General features: G+C 43.0%; 1 protein-coding gene across 1 annotated transcript in view; it reads left to right on the forward strand.

Annotated features, from left to right (window-relative positions):
* Window positions 1–20144, forward strand: part of IPO11 (importin 11) — a 359108-nt gene that overhangs the window by 23822 nt on the left and 315142 nt on the right. The window contains exon 4 of the mRNA XM_069962715.1: window positions 19860–19932. Coding sequence (XP_069818816.1) covers window positions 19860–19932 — 73 coding nt within the window. The remainder of the gene's footprint in view (window positions 1–19859; window positions 19933–20144) is intronic.

The raw sequence follows: 20144 nt of genomic DNA on the forward strand, positions 1-20144 counted from the left end.
GAATTGAAATTTTCATGAAAATTAGAAAAATCGATGCAAAATTTCAAAGCCCTCTAACATCCTAACAAGTAAAAGGACGTTCACCAAATGACGTCACCATAAAGTAGACATGTTGTAGATGTTGCAGTAATAATTAGTTCATGTGGCATGACTATCTTTCTTAGGAAAAGAGAATTTTGAATATAAAGAAACATAATTTTTTCTAATTTGTGCCCAAATGTTGTGTTTTTTACAAAAAACTACTGAGTGTATCAACCAAAGTATACCACAAACATAAAGAGGAATATGTCACGATAAAACAATCTCAGAATAACCATGATAAGTAAAAGCATCGCAGAGTTATCACTACATAAAGTGACACAGGTCAGAATTGAAAAATAGGCCCTGGTCATTAAGGCCAAAACAGGCTGCGGAGGCCAGGGGTTAATATATACATGTCCATACTGCAACATGCATGCACATACAAGTGTATGTATTCCTCCTAAACATGCATGCTTAGTTCAAGGGAGTGTGCATGTTCACTGACAGCGGCAGGGAAGGAAGCTATGGACAGGTCCTCTACTTTTCCTTTACTAATCCAAACTATAGCCATAGCTCTAATATATAAAATCACATTATCCAACAATATGTTTTAACACTGTATTGTAGGAAAGCTTTATGTGACTGAATTAAAAGCAATATGTATTTATCCTTAATAGATAACAATAGACATAAAATATCCTAGACATGAGGTGATGAAGACAAGCAATGTATAGGCAGGCTGCTAAACTTGCTGATATAAAGGAAAGGGTTATTATTTTTGAGCTCCTCTCTATGTAGAGTGACACATTTGGAACCAGTAGATGTCACTGTAGATTTGCCGTTATATATCCCGGACACATCGGGGCATTCATTTCTTTCACACTCTTTTGGAATGACATTGAAACTAGTTGCATGACAAACTGAGGTAATTTAGTGGCATAATTTATGTTGTTCCAAGTCCCTGGATGAACTAGTCTTGTCCCTTGTACTGTGGCAAATCAGACTGTGATCAATATAGGAGGTCAATGAGTAAAAGAAGAGGCTTTGTCTTAGGCAGTTGGAAAGGGAATGGATTTACTGAGAAATGGGAGTCTTTAGGGAAAGAAAAAGGAATAAGTGAACTATGCTTAAAGCATAACTGTCATGTTTTTTTTTTTATTGCAGAAATCAGTAGTATAAGCGATTTTAAGAAACTCTGTAATAGGTTTCATCAGCCAAAAAAGCCTCCTACTGCACTCAAGAAGCAATCTCTCAGCCTCCCCCCCTGACTTCTTATCTGTGCATTATCAGGCAAACACGTCTTAAAGGGAACCATTCACCCCGTGGCCCCCGTTAGAAACAGACAAACAGTTACATAAAGGTCAATATACTTACCATATCGCTCCCGGTCCCGTCCCGGATCTCGTTGTTGACACGGAGAAATCACCGATTCTTCTTCTCCCGCCCATTATGGTAATGAGCTGAGATGAGTCCAACGTCCATAAGAAACGACGGACGAGTCCAACTTATTCATGAGGTCCTCTTCTCGTCGCCGCCCATCCACGCCTCCTGGAACTTGATTGACGTCTTCAGTCTTCAGTCTCCTCACGAATTCCCGCGCAGGCGCCGTTGCGAAGGTCTCGTCATCTCTTCTGCGCCTGCGCGGTAAACAGGATACGTGCTTGTGACGTTCCTGTGTACCGCGCATGCGCGAAGTCCAACACGTCACTTCAGCTCTGACAATCGGCGCACGCGCAGTAAACATTGAAGCTGTGGAGCGGCTTCAATTGTGAACTGCGCATGCGCCGAAAACGACCGTCACGGCGCCTGCGCGGGATCCGGCGAGAAGAAAGAAGACGAGGAGGAAGAAGACCCTGCGTCAATCAAGTGTCGGAGGCGGGGAGAAGGCTGGACTTCGGGCCGGCGGCGCTCATTACCATAATGGGCGCGAGAAGAAGAATCGGCGATTTCTCCGTGTCAACAACGAGATCCGGGACGGGACCGGGAGCGATATGGTAAGTATATTGACCTTTATGTAACTGTTTGTCTGTTTCTAACGGGGGCCACGGGGTGAATGGTTCCCTTTAATTACAGAGAAGCCAGTGAAGACGGGTTCTGCTCTCTCCATTGTAAGCCTATGAAGGGGGGAGGGGCTGAGCGAGATGAGCGAGCAGGAAGAGGTGACATGAAGGTCAGCTGTTTGTAGACTCTCTGGGCACCTAAAACGCTAAATTCAGGTGTCAGAAAGGTCAGTGCTTATCTATGAGCTTACTGAGAGAAGATTGCAGGGTGTTGTGCTGTGCAGAAATCCTCCGTGCTCAGTCACTCCTAACAGCCCCTCCCCTCTCCATAGCCACATAATGGAGACCGAAATCCTGCTTCATTTGATGTGAGGGGGGAGGCTGGGAGATTGCTTTTTCAGTACAGAAGGAAACTCTTTTAGTACATAAAACCTATTACAGAGTTTCTTAAAATCGCTTGTACTGTTGATATTTAATGTTTTCAGAAAAATGACCCTGAAATGACAGTTACGCTTTAAAGAGGTTTTTCAGGTTTCAATTTTTTTTTGTTAGGGCCACTGTAAAAATATAAATGAGGTTATACTTACCTGCCCTGATCCCCTGCAGCTCTAGCGCCTGGCCCCTCATTTGTTCCTACTTCTCATATGAGACAGCTTAGCTAATCACTGACTGAGGAGGGACACTGCTGCAACCAGTGATTGGCTGAATGGGCAGGTTAACAGTAATTCAGCAAGACTGCTTCACAAAGTTCAGTACTGTCTGCTTCTGGCGCAGATTGGCAGGGATTGTCAGATCCCCACAAATCAGACATTGATGACTCGGGGATAAACTATAAATGGCAAAAGTCAAAGAAAACCCCTTTGAATGCTGGAAATGCTTGTTCACAATTCACATACATCTTTAGGGGGTCTTTAATCAGAGCAATTGGCCCCTGCTTGTAAATGTCTGTAGTTTATAGCAGCCTGTCAGGAAGAGATTCATGTCAGTAAATAATGCTGGCTGTATTCCTCTCTTTAGATTAAATAAAAATGCCTGCTTTGCAGTAGCAATAGAGAGCAGATGAAAACCCGTAAATCCAAGTTGGTCCAAAGAAGGAAGATACCATGAAAGTGATTGAAGTGATGATTTTACATTAGCATTTGATCTTTATTGCATTACCAAAGTGCTGCCAGGAGAGACGGCACCATTAATATCTCAAGTGTTTGATCAATAGTTTTACTGCCAATAGTTCCTCTGCTCTTACTTCATTTACAGGAGTGACTACTATATTTCTCTATTTTTCTTTGGTATAAAAAGTGCTCATAACTTCGTAATGTCAGTCCTGAAATACACAGAAAATGTTCTTTATTGTCTGATTTTGCCATATGATATGCACTATGACCTGCTTTTTCTATCCAAATTCAGTACATTTTGGTTTCTTAAAGAGCAACTAACAGCAGAATAGAAGTCACATAGAATGAAGGTAATTATTTTTACCTTCTGTGCTGAGGTTTATGTACACAGAACACAATACAGCAGCGCTTTCTGGGTGATGAAAGATGATGGGCAAGCCTTGGTTGACCTTCTAGGAACAGTGTGGGTCATGTTCAACAGGTAGACAGGCTCAAGAACAAAGCCCAGGCTTACTCAAGGTGCCTCCAATTCTTGCATATAGCAGAGAATAAACCCTGTCCTCACCTCATTTGTTTTTTTTTCTTGAGTGTCTCTGTTACTAGAGACAGAAATCTCCTGAAAACATGCAGTGGACAACAGTTTGCAAAGAAGAGAGCCACCTAGTGACTTTAGAGTCATTTTTTGTAAATTTACAAATATGTGAGGAATCACATTGATTATCAAATGGAGTTTAGTTGTATGAAAGGACAGTGCCCATGTTAATATATGTATTTTTTTTTTTTACAAGGCCCTTAAAAAGGGGTGTCTAAATCCATGTGGAGCTCCATTTATTGGCAAGAGCGGATAGTGGCTTACAAAAAGGAGTTTCTAAATCAGGCAACTTTTTAACCAGTCTGCAAATTGTATAACTTTGTAATATAATGTAATTAAAGAATATATATTAGGACTGGTCATATGGCCTAAAATATAATCTCTTTTTTTTCTTTCGATGTAGACTATTTTCAATTTTAATCTTGATTTTGAGATGTCCTGTGTCACCAGTGCTGCAGCTGTGGCACCCCGTAGCAAAGGCAACAGTGATTGACAGTTATCCCTGCTTGGCCTTCTACAGGGTTGCCAATTATTGCTGTCACTCAATGTAAAAATGTTAAAAACAAACTCATATATGTGCAGTGGTACCTCGGTTCTCAAACTTAATTGGTTCCGGAAGGCAGTTTAAGAACCGAGCAGGAAGTAATGTAAATGTGTTTAATTTGTTCCAGCAGCCACCAATAATTACCTACAGTACCCATATATTGCATTGAAAAGTGCCCAGTTTAATCACTACAGTCCAGTATAGAGCAGTACTATACTGTACAGTAAATTATACACAAGAAACATTCAACAAAACCAGCAATTATAGTACAGTAGTCGCTAACTCCTCACTCATCCTTTTCTGTATAGAGCTCCCTCCCCCCATCCCAGCACTGTAAAGTATGGGTGATGATGGTGCACTGACTGAACTACTACTGGACTGTATATGCACTCCAGAAGTCTTATACAGTACAGCATGGGAGAAGGTGGTGCACTGACTGTACTACTACTGTACTGTATATGCACTCCAGCAATCTTATACAGTACAGGATGGGAGATGGTGGCACACTGACTGTACTACTACTGTACTCTATATGCACTCCAGCAGTCTTATACAGTACTGTACAGGATGGGAGATGATGGTGCACTGACTGAACTACTACTGTACTGTATATGCACTCCAGCAGTCTTATACAGTACAGGATGGGAGATGGTGGTGCACTGACTGTACTACTACTGTACTGTATATGCACTCCAGCAATCTTATACAGTACAGGATGGGAGATGGTGGCGCACTGACTGTACTACTACTGTACTGTATAAGCACTCCAGCAATCTTATACAGTGCTGCACAGGATGGGAGATGGTGGTGCACTGACTGTACTACTACTGTACTGTATATACACTCCAGCAATCTTATACAGTACAGGATGGGAGATGGTGGTGCACTGACTGTACTACTACTGTACTGTATATGCACTCCAGCAGTCTTATACAGTGCTGCACAGGATGGGAGATGGTGGTGCACTGACTGTACTACTACTGTACTGTATATGCACTCCAGCAATCTTATACAGTACAGGATGGGAAATGGTGGTGCACTGACTGTACTACTACTGTACTGTATATGCACTCCAGCAGTCTTATACAGCATACCTCCCAACTTTTGCAAAGAGCAAAGAGGGACATGTGCGCCTCGGTCCCCATAGCCACGCCCCCATAGCCACGCCCCCATAGCAACCCTCCATAGCCACGCCCCCATAGCAACCCTCCATAGCCACTCCCCTACAGTCACCACATGCTGCTGACTGAATAGTGCCCTATACAGTATCCAATCCCCCATTATAGTGCCCCACATAGTATCCAATCCCCCATTATAGTGCCCCACATAGTAGCCAATGCCCCCATAGAGTGCCCCACATAGTATCCAATCCCCCATATAGTGCCCCACATAGTATCCAATCCCCCATATAGTGCCCCACATAGTATCCAATCCCCCATATAGTGCCCCACATAGTAGCCAATCCCCCCATATAGTACCCCACATAGTATCCAATCCCCCATTATAGTGCCCCACATAGTAGCCAATCCCCATATAGTGCCCCACATAGTAGCCAATCCCCCATATAGTGCCCCACATAGTAGCCAATCCCCATATAGTGCCCCACATAGTAGCCAATCCCCATATAGTGCCCCACATAGTAGCCAATCCCCCATATAGTGCCCCACATAGTAGCCAATCCCCTCATATATGCCCCACATAGTAGCCAACGCCCCCATATAGTGCCCCACATAGTAGCCAATGCCCCCATATAGTGCCCCACATAGTAGCCAATCCCCATATAGTGCCCCACATAGTAGCCAATCCCCTCATATATGCCCCACATAGTAGCCAACGCCCCCATATAGTGCCCCACATAGTAGCCAATGCCCCCATATAGTGCCCCACATAGTAGCCAATGCCCCCATATAGTGCCCCACATATTATCCAATCCCCCATATAGTGCCATACATAGTATCCAATCCCCATATAGTGCCTTACATAGTAGCCAATCCCCATATAGTGCCCCACATAGTAGCCAATGCCCCCATATAGTGCCCCACATAGTAGCCAATCCCCCATATATGCCCACATAGTAGCCAATCCCCCCATATAGTGCCCCACATAGTAGCCAATGCCCCCATATAGTGCCCCACATAGTAGCCAATCCCCCCATATATGCCCCACATAGTAGCCAATCCCCCATATATTAGCCAATCCCCATATAGTGCCCCACATAGTAGCCAATCCCCATATAGTGCCCCACATAGTAGCCAATCCTCCATATATGCCCCACATAGTAGCCAATCCCCCCATATAGTGCCCCACATAGTATCCAATCCCCCATATAGTGCCCCACATAGTAGCCAATCCCCCCATATAGTAGCCAATCCCCCATATATGCCCCACATAGTAGCCAATCCCCCATATAGTGCCCCTCATAGTAGCCAATCCCCCATATAGTGCCCACATATTATCCAATCCCCCCATATAGCGCCCCACAGAGTAGCCAACCCCCCCCATTAATGTGGCCCCAGCGGAAAAAGCAATAAACCAGTACCTCACCTGTCCGCCGGTCCCAGCAGCTCCTCTCCCGGCAGAGCGCGCACTTCCGTCATCCTCCGGGGTGGGCAGCGGGGTATACAGACACTGACTGTGCCGGAAGTGACCTGCAGCCTCCATTATGAATTACTTCCGACACAGTCAGTGTCTGTATACCCCGCTGCCCGCCCCGGAGGATGACGGAAGTGCGCGCTCTGCCGGGAGAGGAGCTGCTGGGACCGGCGGACAGGTGAGGTACTGGTTTATTGTTTTTTTCGCTGGGGCCACATATAATGCGGGACACTGGGGGCCGTTCCGGGACCGCGGGACAGCACCCCGAAAACGGGACTGTCCCGCGAAATCCGGGACGGTTGGGAGGTATGATACAGTGCTGCACAGGATGGGAGATGGTGGTGCGTGCACTGACTGTACTACTACTGTACTGTATATGCACTCCAGCAATCTTATACAGTACAGGATGGGAGATGGTGGTGCACTGACTGTACTACTACTGTACTGTATATGCACTCCAGCAGTCTTATACAGTGCTGCACAGGATGGGAGATGGTGGTGCACTGACTGTACTACTACTGTACTGTATATGCACTCCAGCAATCTTATACAGTACAGGATGGGAGATGGTGGTGCACTGACTGTACTACTACTGTACTGTATATGCACTCCAGCAGTCTTATACAGTGCTGCACAGGATGGGAGATGGTGGTGCACTGACTGTACTACTACTGTACTGTATATGCACTCCAGCAATCTTATACAGTACAGGATGGGAGATGATGGTGCACTGACTGTACTACTACTGTACTGTATATACACTCCAGCAGTCTTGTACAGAACTGTACTATATGTGAAGTCTCACCAGTGCTAAACTCACCACGTACAACCCACCATCCACGCTCACAAAAACGTTCAGATACCGAGTAGTTCAAGACTGGGGGCCCGAAAAGTGTTTGAGAACCGAGCAAGAGTTTGAGAACCAAAGCAAAGTTTCCTTAAAAAAAATACAGTTTGAGTTCTGAGCAGTTTGAGAGCCGAGGTACCACTGTATATTTATATATGTATACTCAATGGAGAGAAAAAGTAGACATGGCCGCACATCCAAACTGCTTATGTCTGGCAGCGTTGGGGCTGCTTGGTAACTGGGCTGCTCCCTCCCGTGGCGCAGTTGTTGTTGCGGTGTAGTTTGCTGCATTAGGGCTGCGCCATTTTTAGGTTATGGACCCACACTTTATCAGGAACCTTGACGTGGTGTGCAGGCTTATGCCTTTTGTTCAAAATGTAACTAACTCCTCATTGTTATTAGTCAATGTTGCTGAGAAGCAGATGGTCATTCATATGCTGTTCGGATGTGCGGCCATGTCTTTCTTTTTCTCTTTATTGACTACAGTGGTGCCTTAGTTTCGGGACCATGTTTGTAATCTAAATCCACTCTTAAACCAAAGCAAAATTTCCCATAAGAAATCACTGAAATGCAGACAATTGGTTCCACACCCCAAAAATTTTGTTTTTTTTAAATTCTAAATAACATGTAGAACAGATGAAATAAACAGCTGAATATGTCATATTATACGTTACTGTATAGTAAAGCAATTAGCATGTGGTATAAAAAAGGAGCAGCAGTTTGTAAATACAGGATGGAACTGCAGATCCCCATAATGCAGTAGCGTAGTACAACAGGCTAGAATAGAGAAGCAGGGCTGCTGCCAGAGGTCTGTGCAGGAGGACTGTGAAAGTAGTACAGTGCTGTAGACCACCCTTGCAGGCCATCACTCCCACCCAGTACAGGGAGCTCTTAAACCAAAGCAATGCTCTTAATCCAAGTTACAATTTTGAAAAACTGTGAGCTCTTCTTGCCAAACGCTCTTAATCCAATGTGTGTGTGTGTGTGTGTGTGTGTGTGTGTATGTGTATATATATATATATATATATATATATATATATATATATATATTTATATATATATATATATATATATATTTATATATATATATATATATATATATATATATATATATATATGTGTCTATATCCACAATCTCCGGCTGGGTCAGGCCAACATTGTGGCCAGTGATTGGCTAAGCAGTCAGTTCCTACAGGGGATTGGAGTATAGCCATATATAGCCATATATATATTTGTTCCTGGACAACACATTTAAGCAGTAGACAGTGCAGAAGTTGTATTAAAAATGTGATCTTGTCTTAGTTAGGTCTCTTCCATAGAGAACAAAACTGCCTGTCTAGTGCTTCCCTCTTTATTTTTGATAGAGCTCTGGTTTCCTTTTTACAGTGCTCCGAATCCCCTGCTTCCTCTTTATTCTACATAGAATTAATCCTTAGAAGTCTGGCTGCCTGCAGCAACCACCAGGAGAGAAGATGAGCATATTGCTTATGCATTTATCATTGATTTACACAGCTTTCAGGGCACTCAGTCTTCACGAAGCTCCACCTAATGGTGGCTGTAGGCCAGACAGAATTTGATCATTTGGAGCAAATAGAGCTCTAGTTCATATACAGTATATAATATAAAACTAAACTGCACAGAAATTTTGAGCAATTTATAAGAGAGATCAAAACAGTTATTAAAGACAGAAATGATTTTCGCCTTTACGGTAAAACTTCTTAAAGCCAGTTCATCATATTTATCTTGTTCCTTTCTTCTGCCTGCGTTCAGGTTCTTTGTCTCTCTTTTGCGTCTTCAGCACTTGTAATGTGAAGTGACACAATGGCATTATTTTACATTTGAGCTGTTGAACTTTATACCATCTGAAGCCAGCGTAGCAGTGCAGGCCTGTCATCAAAGACTTTCAATAATCCTTGCTGATACAGGGCATTAATCATGAGCCGCGTATCCCGCTGACTCAGTCAGAAATGATCCCAACTTCCCTAAATTCCTCACATAGTAATTTCTGTATTAAGGATGTGTCAAGCTGAGCTTTAAAGAGATAGCGTTTAGCAGAAGCCACTAAATAGATCATTTATTTCACGAGACAGTCGCTGTGTTCAAAAGCACAAAAGTTCTGTCACTTCACGCTGGTCGTCTGTTGTGCGCTCATTTTGAGTTGTCTAAGCATTTTGTTTCTTTGCTGCTGAGTTTTCTTTTTAATCATGTTCATTGTATTTACTGCAGCAAATTAGCTGCCAGAAAGCACATTGCAGCGTGTCGAAAATCATCAACACTAGAAGACTGGTACAGTGAGTCAGTAATGATAGTGTTATGTGCTCTTGACGCCATGTGATCACTATCATGTGCGAGTCAGAAAAGATTGTGTGCTGGGCTCCTGACACTATAGGATTGGGGCTACCATGAGTCTTTCTCAATTTTAGCAAATCTGTCACCTTCTGACCCAACTACCAAGCTGGCAGCATCAATGAAAGTAGTTACTGCACACCATTTTGTTGCCTCTGTCTGTGATTTTATTTTCTTAAAAAACATCTTTATTCGGACGAAGAATATTGTCAAGGAGGCAGAGCCTATTGTTCATTGGGCCCTAGCACCACTACAACTCACTGTGCTGTGTACACAGTATACATTGCTGATTATGCGGAATGCTTTGACCGATATTCATATCTATTTAATGGTGCCACCAGCTCAGTAGGCAGTCGGGGGCTGACACATTCACTTCAGGTAGAATGCTCTTGATAGCTATATAGAGGGCCGGCTCCAGGTTTTTGTGGGCCCTTGGGCAACAGAGCCTCAGCGGGCCCCTCATCCATCCATTATCCTCAATGACGCCACTAACATACATAAACACACATTATTGACACATACACTGACTGACTGACAGACAGACTGACTCGGACTGACTCTGACACTTACTGACACAGACTGACTGGCTGACACACAGCACTTACAGCTCAGTCTTCTCCCTCCTCCTCTCTTTCAGGCTGATCTCCACACTGTAAGGTTGAGGACCTGCTGGTCATGTGATCAGGTCCTTCCCCCTTTTCTCTCTCTGTGCAGGTCCTGCTCTTGTCTCCTGTGTCTTCTGATGTTTAGCACTCACCCTGCACTACAGTGAGCGGGCTGAACATCAGAACACCGGGCCCCTAGAGGTGCTGTGGGCCCTGGCACTTGCCCAGATAAGCCCTGTGCTGACACCGGCCCTGGCTATATACGCTTGATGCAATATGATAGATACCATGAGTCTATATAGTCAAGGTAGAGTAATCTTGACACTATATGAGCTATACCATCCATCACTAGAGATTTTGTGGTGTGCTCTTGAAACTATATGATCAATACTGTGACTCGGTAGAGATGATGTAGTGTGTTTTTGACCCTGTATGATATAGGTGTATAGACGTGGTCCATCAGCAGCTGTTTTTAAGATGTATTGTCTTTTGAAATATTGCTTTCAGGGTATAGTTTTATTATAATGTGCAGATTGGAGACAGCATAGAGTAGGAAGGAGTTTGGCTGTGTACATGGGGGCCGCTTTTTGTCAAATACTGTCGGAAGCCTTGTTGGGCACAGTGATATTGGTTCTCATCTTCTAATTGTAGCTTAGTTAAATAGATTATGTTACATTACATATACAATAATGACTCTGCAGATTCTTTGTTTAAACACTTTTTTTTACTTATGGATGCATATATACCGTTTTATTGGAAAACATGTCATTGACAGTTCTCTGGCACAGAGCCTGATGGGCTGTTAGACAAAACACTTAAAGTGTCACTGTTGTTATAACTTTTAAAATGTAAATCAACAGTATATGTGATATAAAACATGTTTGCAATATGCATGCATTCATTCATTCATTCATTCATTCTTTCATTCATTCATTATTTATTTATTTATTTATTTATTTATTTATTTATTTAGTTTGGTATCATGCGGTAAAAGAAAGCTATTCTTACCTGTATCCAGATCCAGTCTCCTGAAGGCAGATTTTTAGTCTTATGCTGGTTGAAAAATAGAAACTAAACACATGAAGTCTGACCTGTACAGAGAGGCTGCCTTCTCTGTGAGCGCTCAGATAACCAGGGAAACATAGGACAAGTTCCTGTGTTTAGCTTCTTTGGGGGGGGGGGGGGGGGGGGGATCAGAACACAGGAAGTGCCGATTTTGGCTTTAAAATCTGTCAGATAAATGTATCTATGAAAAGACACCCTAAGGCCTACAGATACCTTCAGGGGAGATTAATGATGGTTTTCCAGACTTAAAGGGGTACTCTGGGGTAATCTTTTTTCTTACAAATCAGCTGGTTTCAGAAAGTTATATAGATTTGTAATTTACTTTTGTTTAAAAATCTCAAGTCTTCCAGTACTTCTCAGCTGCTGTATGTCCTGCAGGAAGTATTCTTTTCAGTCTGACATAGTGCTCTCTGTTGCCACCCCTGTCCGTGACAGGAACTGTCCAGAGCAGCAGCAAAAACCCATAGAAAACCTTTCCTTCTCTAGAGAGTACCTGACCAGGACAGAGGTGGCAGCAGAAAGCACTCTGTCAGACTAGAAAGAAAACACCACTTCCTGCAGAACATACAGCAGCTACTAGAAGACTTGAGATTTTTAAATAAAATGAAATTACAAATCTTTATAACTTTCTGACACCAGCTGATTTGAAAGAAAAATATTTTCGCTGGAGTACCCCTTTAAGGCCGACGTTGATCCATATATGTATTGATGTGCGTTATTTTGTCTAGTTATTTTTAAACTTTTGGAAAAACAGAGATTATGTGAAAATAGTCATAATTCCTAAACTGTCAAACCAATAGTCACATATTCACAGGTTTATTTCACGTCCATTGTTGCGGAGTACAAAGGCAAATATTATCTGGAAATAATTTGACTGCTGAAATACATCTGGATGGAGATAGAGTAACTATAATGTGAATGCATCACACATTGCTCATGTACTGCTTTAATGAAGACTTGTTGGCATTTGACAGTTCTCAGGCACAAAGAGTGATGGGCTTTGCTGGAGTTGGGAAAATCCTAAGTATTAAGAGTTTTTGTGCACAGTATTAGTTCATTGCCGTATATAGCACAGGTGTCAAACTTGCGCCCCTACAGCTGCTGCAAAACTACAATTCCCATTATGTCTGGACAGCCAAAGCTTTATCTTTGGTTGTCCAAGCCTGATAGGAATTGTAGTTTTGCAACAGCTGGTGGGCTACGAGTTTGACATCCCTATATGCTATATAGTGTAATTGTAATAGTAGGCATTCAACCATTGGTTGTAGTGGCACCAACATAAATTATGCCTACAATTTTCTTGCAGTTCCCATTGGACCCCCGCGAATTTCCTTTATTTGAAATTAAATGGTATCAGAAAGACATACAGATTTGTAATTTACTTCTATTTTACATTCTTCCAGTCTTCCGGTACTTATCAGTTTCTGTATGTCTTGCAGGAAGTTGTGTATTCTTTCCAGTCTGACACAGTGCTCTCTGCTGCCACCTCTGTCCATGATAGGAACTGTCCAGAGCAGTAGCAAATCCCCATAGAAAACCTCTCCTGCTCTGGACTGTTCTTGTCATGGATAGAGGTAACAGCAGAGAGCAATGTGTCAGACTGGAAAGAATACACCACTTCCTGCAGCATACAGCAGCAGATAAGTTCTGAAATGAGAGGATTTTAAAATAAAAGTAAATTACAAATCTTTAATAATAATAATACATTTATTTGTATAGCGCCAACAGATTCCGCAGCGCTTTTTTTCCCCCTATGCATACAGTACAGAGGTACATAATACACAGTTAAATTAGAATAAATAAAAACATCATAATAGATAAAAATAACATAGAATACAAAGTATAAACGAGACCTGCTCATTGGAGCTTACAGACTATAATTTGAGTTGGCACCAGGCATAGGTTGGCACCAGGCATAAGTGCTTTATTTGTCCATGGTCCAGCCATTTTACATAGTTAGAAATACAGGAAGAGCCAGTAACAACGCCAAAATCTGATTGCAAGTAAACATATAAAGTGCAGGAACCGTCAGATATAGAGCAAGGGAAACAACAGAAGGAGGAAACAAGTTTAGGGAACGTTATAGGCCAGCCTGAAGAGATGAGTCTTCAGGGCATGCTTGAAACTCTGGGTATTGGGTATTAGTCTGATGTGTTTGGGTAGGGAGTTCCAGAGAACTGGTGCAGCATGAGAGAAGTCTTGGAGGCGGTAGTGAGAGGTTCTGATAATGGAAGATGTTAAGGTTAGATCATTTGCAGAGCGCAGAGCACGGGAAGGACGGTAGGTGGAGATGAGGGAGGAGATGTATGGAGGGGCAGAGTTTTGGAGAGCTTTATGGGTGAGGGTGAGGAGCTTGAAGTGGATTCTGGATTTAATGGGTAACCAGTGCAGTGACTGGCACAGAGGGGAGACGTCGGTATAGCGGCTGGAGAGGAAGATGAGTCTGGCTCCTGCGTTCAGGATAGACTGGAGAGGGGAGAGCTTAGAGAAGGGAAGACCGATTAGAAGGGAGTTACAGTAGTCAAGATGGGAGTGGATCAGGGCGACAGTCAGAGTCTGAGCGGTGTCAGTGGTGAGAAATGGGCGGATTCTGGAGATGTTTTTGAGATGAAAATAACAGGAGCGTGTAAGAGCTTGGATATGAGGAGTGAAGGAGAGATCAGAGTCTAGCATATCCCCCAGACATCGAGCTTGATGCACAGGAGTTATGCTAGAACCACAGACTGAGAGTAAGATGTCGGGTTTAGGTTTGTTAGAGGGAGGAAATACCAGAAGTTCAGTTTTAGAGAGATTGAGTTTGAGAAACAGAGAGGTCATAGTGTTAGAGACCGCAGATAGGCAGTCACTAGTATTTTACAGGGGAGATGTCACGGGAAGAAGTGTATAACTGGGTTTCATCAGCATAAAGGTGGTATTGGAAACCAAACCTGCTGATGGTCTGTCCGATGGGGGCTGTATAGAGGGAGAAGAGGAGGGGACCCAGGACTTACCCCTGGGGAACCCCAACAGAGAGAGGTAAGAGAGAAGAAGTAGAGCCCGAGAAGGATACGCTGAAGGAGCGGTCAGAGAGGTAGGAATAGAACCAAGAGAGAACAGAGTCCTTGAGGCCAAGAGAGCTGAGCATGGAGAGGAGGAGCTGGTGATCCACGGTGTCAAACGCTGCTGAAAGATCCAGAAGAATCAGCAAGGAGTAGTTTCCTTGTGACTTGGCCTTCAGGAGGTCGTTTGACACCTTGGTAAGAGCAGTTTCAGTGGAGTGAAGGGGTCGGAAGCCGGACTGTAGAGGGTCAAGAAAAGAGTTATCAGAGAGGTAGCAGGTTAGGCGAGAGTAGACAAGACGTTCCAGGAGTTTAGAGATGAAGGGGAGATTAGAAACAGGCCGATAGTTGGCTGCACAGGAGGGGTCTAGAGATGGTTTTTTCAGCATTGGGGTTATAATAGAGTGTTTGAATGAGGAGGGAAAGATACCAGAGGAGAGGGAGAGGTTGAATATTTTAGTGAGGTGAGTAGTGACAGCAGGAGAGAGGAACTGGAGGAGGTGTGAGGGAATAGGGCACTAGGGCAGGTAGTGGGACGAGAGGAGCTTGGCAACTTCTTCCTCTGTCACTGGGTCAAAAGCTGAGAGCGACGAGGGAGTGGGAGAGGGAAGGGTATCTATGAGAGAAGTAATAGGAGCTATGGGACTTTGGGGCTGGGAGGTGATATCGGAGCGGAGAGTGTCACTTTTGGTTTTGAAGTAGGAGGTTAAATCTTCAGCGCAAAGGTCAGTGGTGGGTGTCTGGACTTTGGGCTTAAGAAGAGAGTTAAAGGTGTTGAAGAGGCGTTTTGGATTGTTTGACAATGAAGAGATGAGGGAGGTGAAATAATATTGTTTGGCGAGGTGAAGGGCAGAGTAGTAAGATTTGAGAGAGAATTTGTAGTGAATTAAATCTGCTGAGGTTCTAGATTTCCTCCACAGACGTTCAGCCGTCCTAGAGCACTGCCGAAGAAAGCGAGTTTCTGGGGTGTGCCAGGGCTGCCGGCATCTGTGGTGGGGTGTGCGGAGAGTAGGGGGGGCTAGAGAGTCTAGGGTCGTTTTCAGGGTGTTGTGGTAGTGTTGTGTGGCCATGTTTGGGCAGGTGAGGGAAGAGATTGGGGAAAATGAGGATTGAAGGGAGTTTATGAGTTGAGGAGTGTTAATACCACGTAGATTCCTGTATATGTATGGGGTATGAGTGTCAGGAGGGGGGGAGATGTTAGTAATTGAGAAAGAGAGAAGGTTGTGGTCAGATGGATCTTTAGAAAAGTTAGAAACAGAACAGTGGCGGAAGAAGATCAGATCCAGGGAATTCCCACCATTGTGTGTAGGAGAGTTGGTTAGTTGTGAAAGGCCGAAGGAGGAGGTTAAGGAGAGAAGCTGAGAGGCAGCAGAGGAGATGGGAGTATCAATAGGGATGTTGAAGTCACCCAGAATAAGTGTGGGAACTTCTGTAGATAGGAAATGAGGGAGTCAGGTGGTAAAGTGGTCAGGGAATTGTCGAGGAGATGCGGGGGGGGGGGGGGGGGGGGGGGGGCGGTAGATAACAGCAACTCTGAGGGGAAGTGGGCGGAAGAGTCTGAGGGTGTGAACCTCAAAGGAGGGGAATGAGAGTGAGGGCTCAGGTGAGATTACCTGGAAGGTGCACTGTGGGGAGAGAAGAACACCAACTCCTCCACCATGCCTACCCTCAGGTCTGGGGGTGTGAGAGAGATCAAAACCACCATAGGATAGAGCAGCAGGAGAAGCAGTGTCCGATGGTTGCAGCCAGGTTTCAGTGAGGGCCAGAAGGGTGAAGGATTTATTACACACTGAGCGAGAGTTCAGGAGGGCGCAGGTGAAGGATGCTGGAGAGACAGAGGAAAGGGAGGATGGCAGACAGTGGTTCTTAGTCAGCTTAAAACAGTTTTTGGATGGAAGTGAAAGAGAAGGATTAGCAGTAGAGAAAGGAGGACCAGGATTAGGAGAGATGTCACCAGCAGCCAGAAGCAGAAGGATAGAGAGAGACAGCAGGTGGTTAAGCAGGAAGTTAACTCCTATGTAACTTTCTGACACCAGTTGATTTGAAAGATATTTTTTTTTTTGCCCGAGTTCCCCTTTAGCATCATTTTAGAACCAATTTATGTGGTTCTCTGTGTGTCTCTATCATCTGTATAGTCATTTTACAACTGCAAAGTTATTATACAGTATTATTGTACAGTTCAAGTTAATATGCAGCCTCAATCTTGTCAACTGTGTCTGCACAATAATGGAGTCTACGACCCTCTCTTATGTGCGCAGGAAAGTGCAAAAATCCTAATGGAAAGGAAAATAACTAGAAGAGGTTTATTTTCTCGGCACATTGTTCTGCGACGGCTCTCTTGATAGGTACATCGTGGTAGCATTATTTATTAAGCCGCTAGCTTCTTTCAGATTGACAGTGACCCACATTTAATGTCAAGACGTCTATTGAAGAAAGTTAGCAAGTCATTAGATGTTAAGATAAGAAGGGAAGAAAGAAATGGCTCTAAAAGCCATTTGATGTAGTTGTCAATCCTTGTTCTTCTGATACTTCACAAACTAGAGGAAAGTGAACAAGATGCATGTGAACAGACGTGAGACAGGCTTCCCTCCCTGGATTTTTAGCGTCCCCCTGCCTCTCTTCTGATGTTCTGTCAGTCCTGCCTTGTTCTTATGCCTACCTTGTCTAGTATCTGCAGTTCAAACAATAGATTTGTTGTGTTGTGTTTCCGTCCCATGTGTTCTGGCGGTAGAAGAATACTTTTTGATGTTGTGTAACTTCATCATGGTTTCTTGCAGCTATTGACTAATTAAAAACACAGAGTGGGGGATATAGTGACTATATATATATATATATATATATATATATATATATATATAAAATATCATTGTCTTACATATACATTTGTGGGAAGAAAATATCTATATATATATATATATATATATATATTAGATATATTTAGATAAGAGTATCTTTTTATAGCGCAACTGAAAAGGAAGGCTAGTATATTAAAAAGCTGGTTTTTGCTTTTTCTCAAAGACTGCCTGACTTTCTTCTTTATTTCTTAAGAAAAACTGATGTGTAAGAAGGGCATGCACAAAATGCATTACATTATGGCGCCGGAGTCTTAAAATATACATAAGGCATTACATTAAGCATCCTATAATCTTTTAAGGGTATATGCGAACAGATCTGTATTAAGGCAGTAGAGAGCTATAAATGTCTGCCAAATATTCACTCCATTACAGGTGTGGCACAACCCCCACTTATGTATATGCAGTGTTGCTGCTGACTACTGTAATAATATAAGGAGGAATAGTGTAGAGCGCACTTTACAAAAGTTTGACAAGTTGAATCGTGCTCTAGGGAGTCCTGGGAAAGATAGATACAGGTATCCAACTTCTCCAGCCACCAGGAGTCAAAGGCTGAGCATTTTGGTTGGGAGAATGTTGCCGAACCCAAACAGTTCAGAAAGCCGGCTCACCATTAAAGAGGAATACATATACTTAACTGCTGGATGGTAATGATGTACTTTTTCCACAGTTTCAATTCACTTAAAGTGTTACTGTCACTTTAAAAAACTTTGACATGTTACTCAAACACATTAAAAGTTTTGATTAGTGTTCAGACGCCCACTGCAGGAAAAGCATGCAGCCGAGTGCTTCACTACCCAGCTTGATGCTCTTCCCTCTTAACTTTTTTTAGCACATTGATTTAATAAAATGATATTACTTTGTAATATAACCTCAGTAATATCATTAATATAAATCATTTTATTTATACATCATATTACATTGAGTGGCAGCAGTAAGGGGCCACACAGGCCCCTCTGCTGCCACCAACATTCATATCAGGTACAGCAGGGCCCTCTAAGCTCTGATAGCTACTCTCTCATGTCTCATCCATTGACCTGTTTACTGGAATGGGACAAACCTACAGTACCTTGCACCCGTCGTCATAAGTAATAGTGTGTTTGCAAGTATCAATAGGATTGCTGCCAAGATAAGAGATGGCAGCACTTCCAGAAATGCTGCAGCCTCCTCCTCTAGTGTCAGACCATTACAGATGTAATATTGATGGCCTATCCACAGGGTGGAATATTCCCTGTAACTCGCCCTTGTATCTGTAACTATGGCTGTCTGATTTCAGTATTATGAGGTCTTGTTACTCATATTCTTTTCTCAGTACTCATGACCCTGTACCTCTAAATAAAGTCTTCCTATTACTTTAAACCTTTAACATTAGAATTCACTCTCAGGCAAACTTTATAATTACAGCCATAAATTTGCCGCGTTGCTCTTATGCTAAATTGGACCTGTACAGATAATATCCATTTTACTGTCACGGTCAAATTGCGCTTCATTTTTCATGCTAAAATATTTAATTTAGTGAGAACCTTATTTTGCCATTCAGTCGAGTTATTCAGCAGAGGATTGGCGTTTTGTAAACATTTTTCTTCAGCTTTTTTGCTTGGAGACTTTGTGGCGGAATGTATTCATCAGTTCTAACTAGGAGCCACATTACTCCATAACAATGCCACGGACGCAGCGCCATTCCTCATCCATTCTGCACTCTGGCTTTTACATAGCATTCTCATTAGTTCAGTGCCCCTGGTGCCAGCTCACTTGGTGCCTTTCAGGGTCCTTTAGACAAAGTACCATACACGTCTATAATAATAAAGCAGCTGCTGCATTGAGGCCATTGTTTAATAAAATGTTTCTTTTTTTATGTTTTTATTTCATTTTGTTTGCTCCCAATTACTTGAAGGGGTTTTAATGAATAAAATGTTCAGTCCCTAGCTGAGTGATCCCACCTCCACTTCCGAGATGGACTCGTCTCAGTGTGACAGCCCGCTCAGCCAATCACTAGCTGAGACAGGGCTGTGCTGCAGTCAGTGATTGGCTGAGCAGGCTGTGACCCCCAGACGAGTCATTTTAAGAAATGGAGATGGGATTGCTCAGCTAGGGACTGATGATGACATAGGAGGATGGCAGTGGAGCATAGAAAGTTAAGAATACAGTGTTTGTTATGTTATCCTTATAGGTCATTGTCAGTGTTGAGACTACAGCCGATTACTAGATAAAACCTCTTGATCTACAACTTTTATTCTTTTACCAGTGCACTCTCAGAGGCTGAGAAATCGACATTGCGTGCAGGACTCATCACCAACTTCAATGAGCCCATAAATCAGGTTAGTGTATATTTAATACTGATGAATAGCTCACACATTGTTTCAGGATCCCTATGGAACAGGGATATTGTTAGTAGGAATTCTTTTGGTCATTGCTGTATATCATTACGGAACCTATTTCAAATACAGTAAAACTTTGCTTTTTAATCTGAATCCAATGTTGTTCCTTTATGTTGCTCATCCACTGACATATATATTAATCAGCCATACTG

Source organism: Dendropsophus ebraccatus, chromosome 3 (assembly GCF_027789765.1).
Source record: "Dendropsophus ebraccatus isolate aDenEbr1 chromosome 3, aDenEbr1.pat, whole genome shotgun sequence".
Lineage (NCBI taxonomy): Eukaryota > Metazoa > Chordata > Amphibia > Anura > Hylidae > Dendropsophus > Dendropsophus ebraccatus.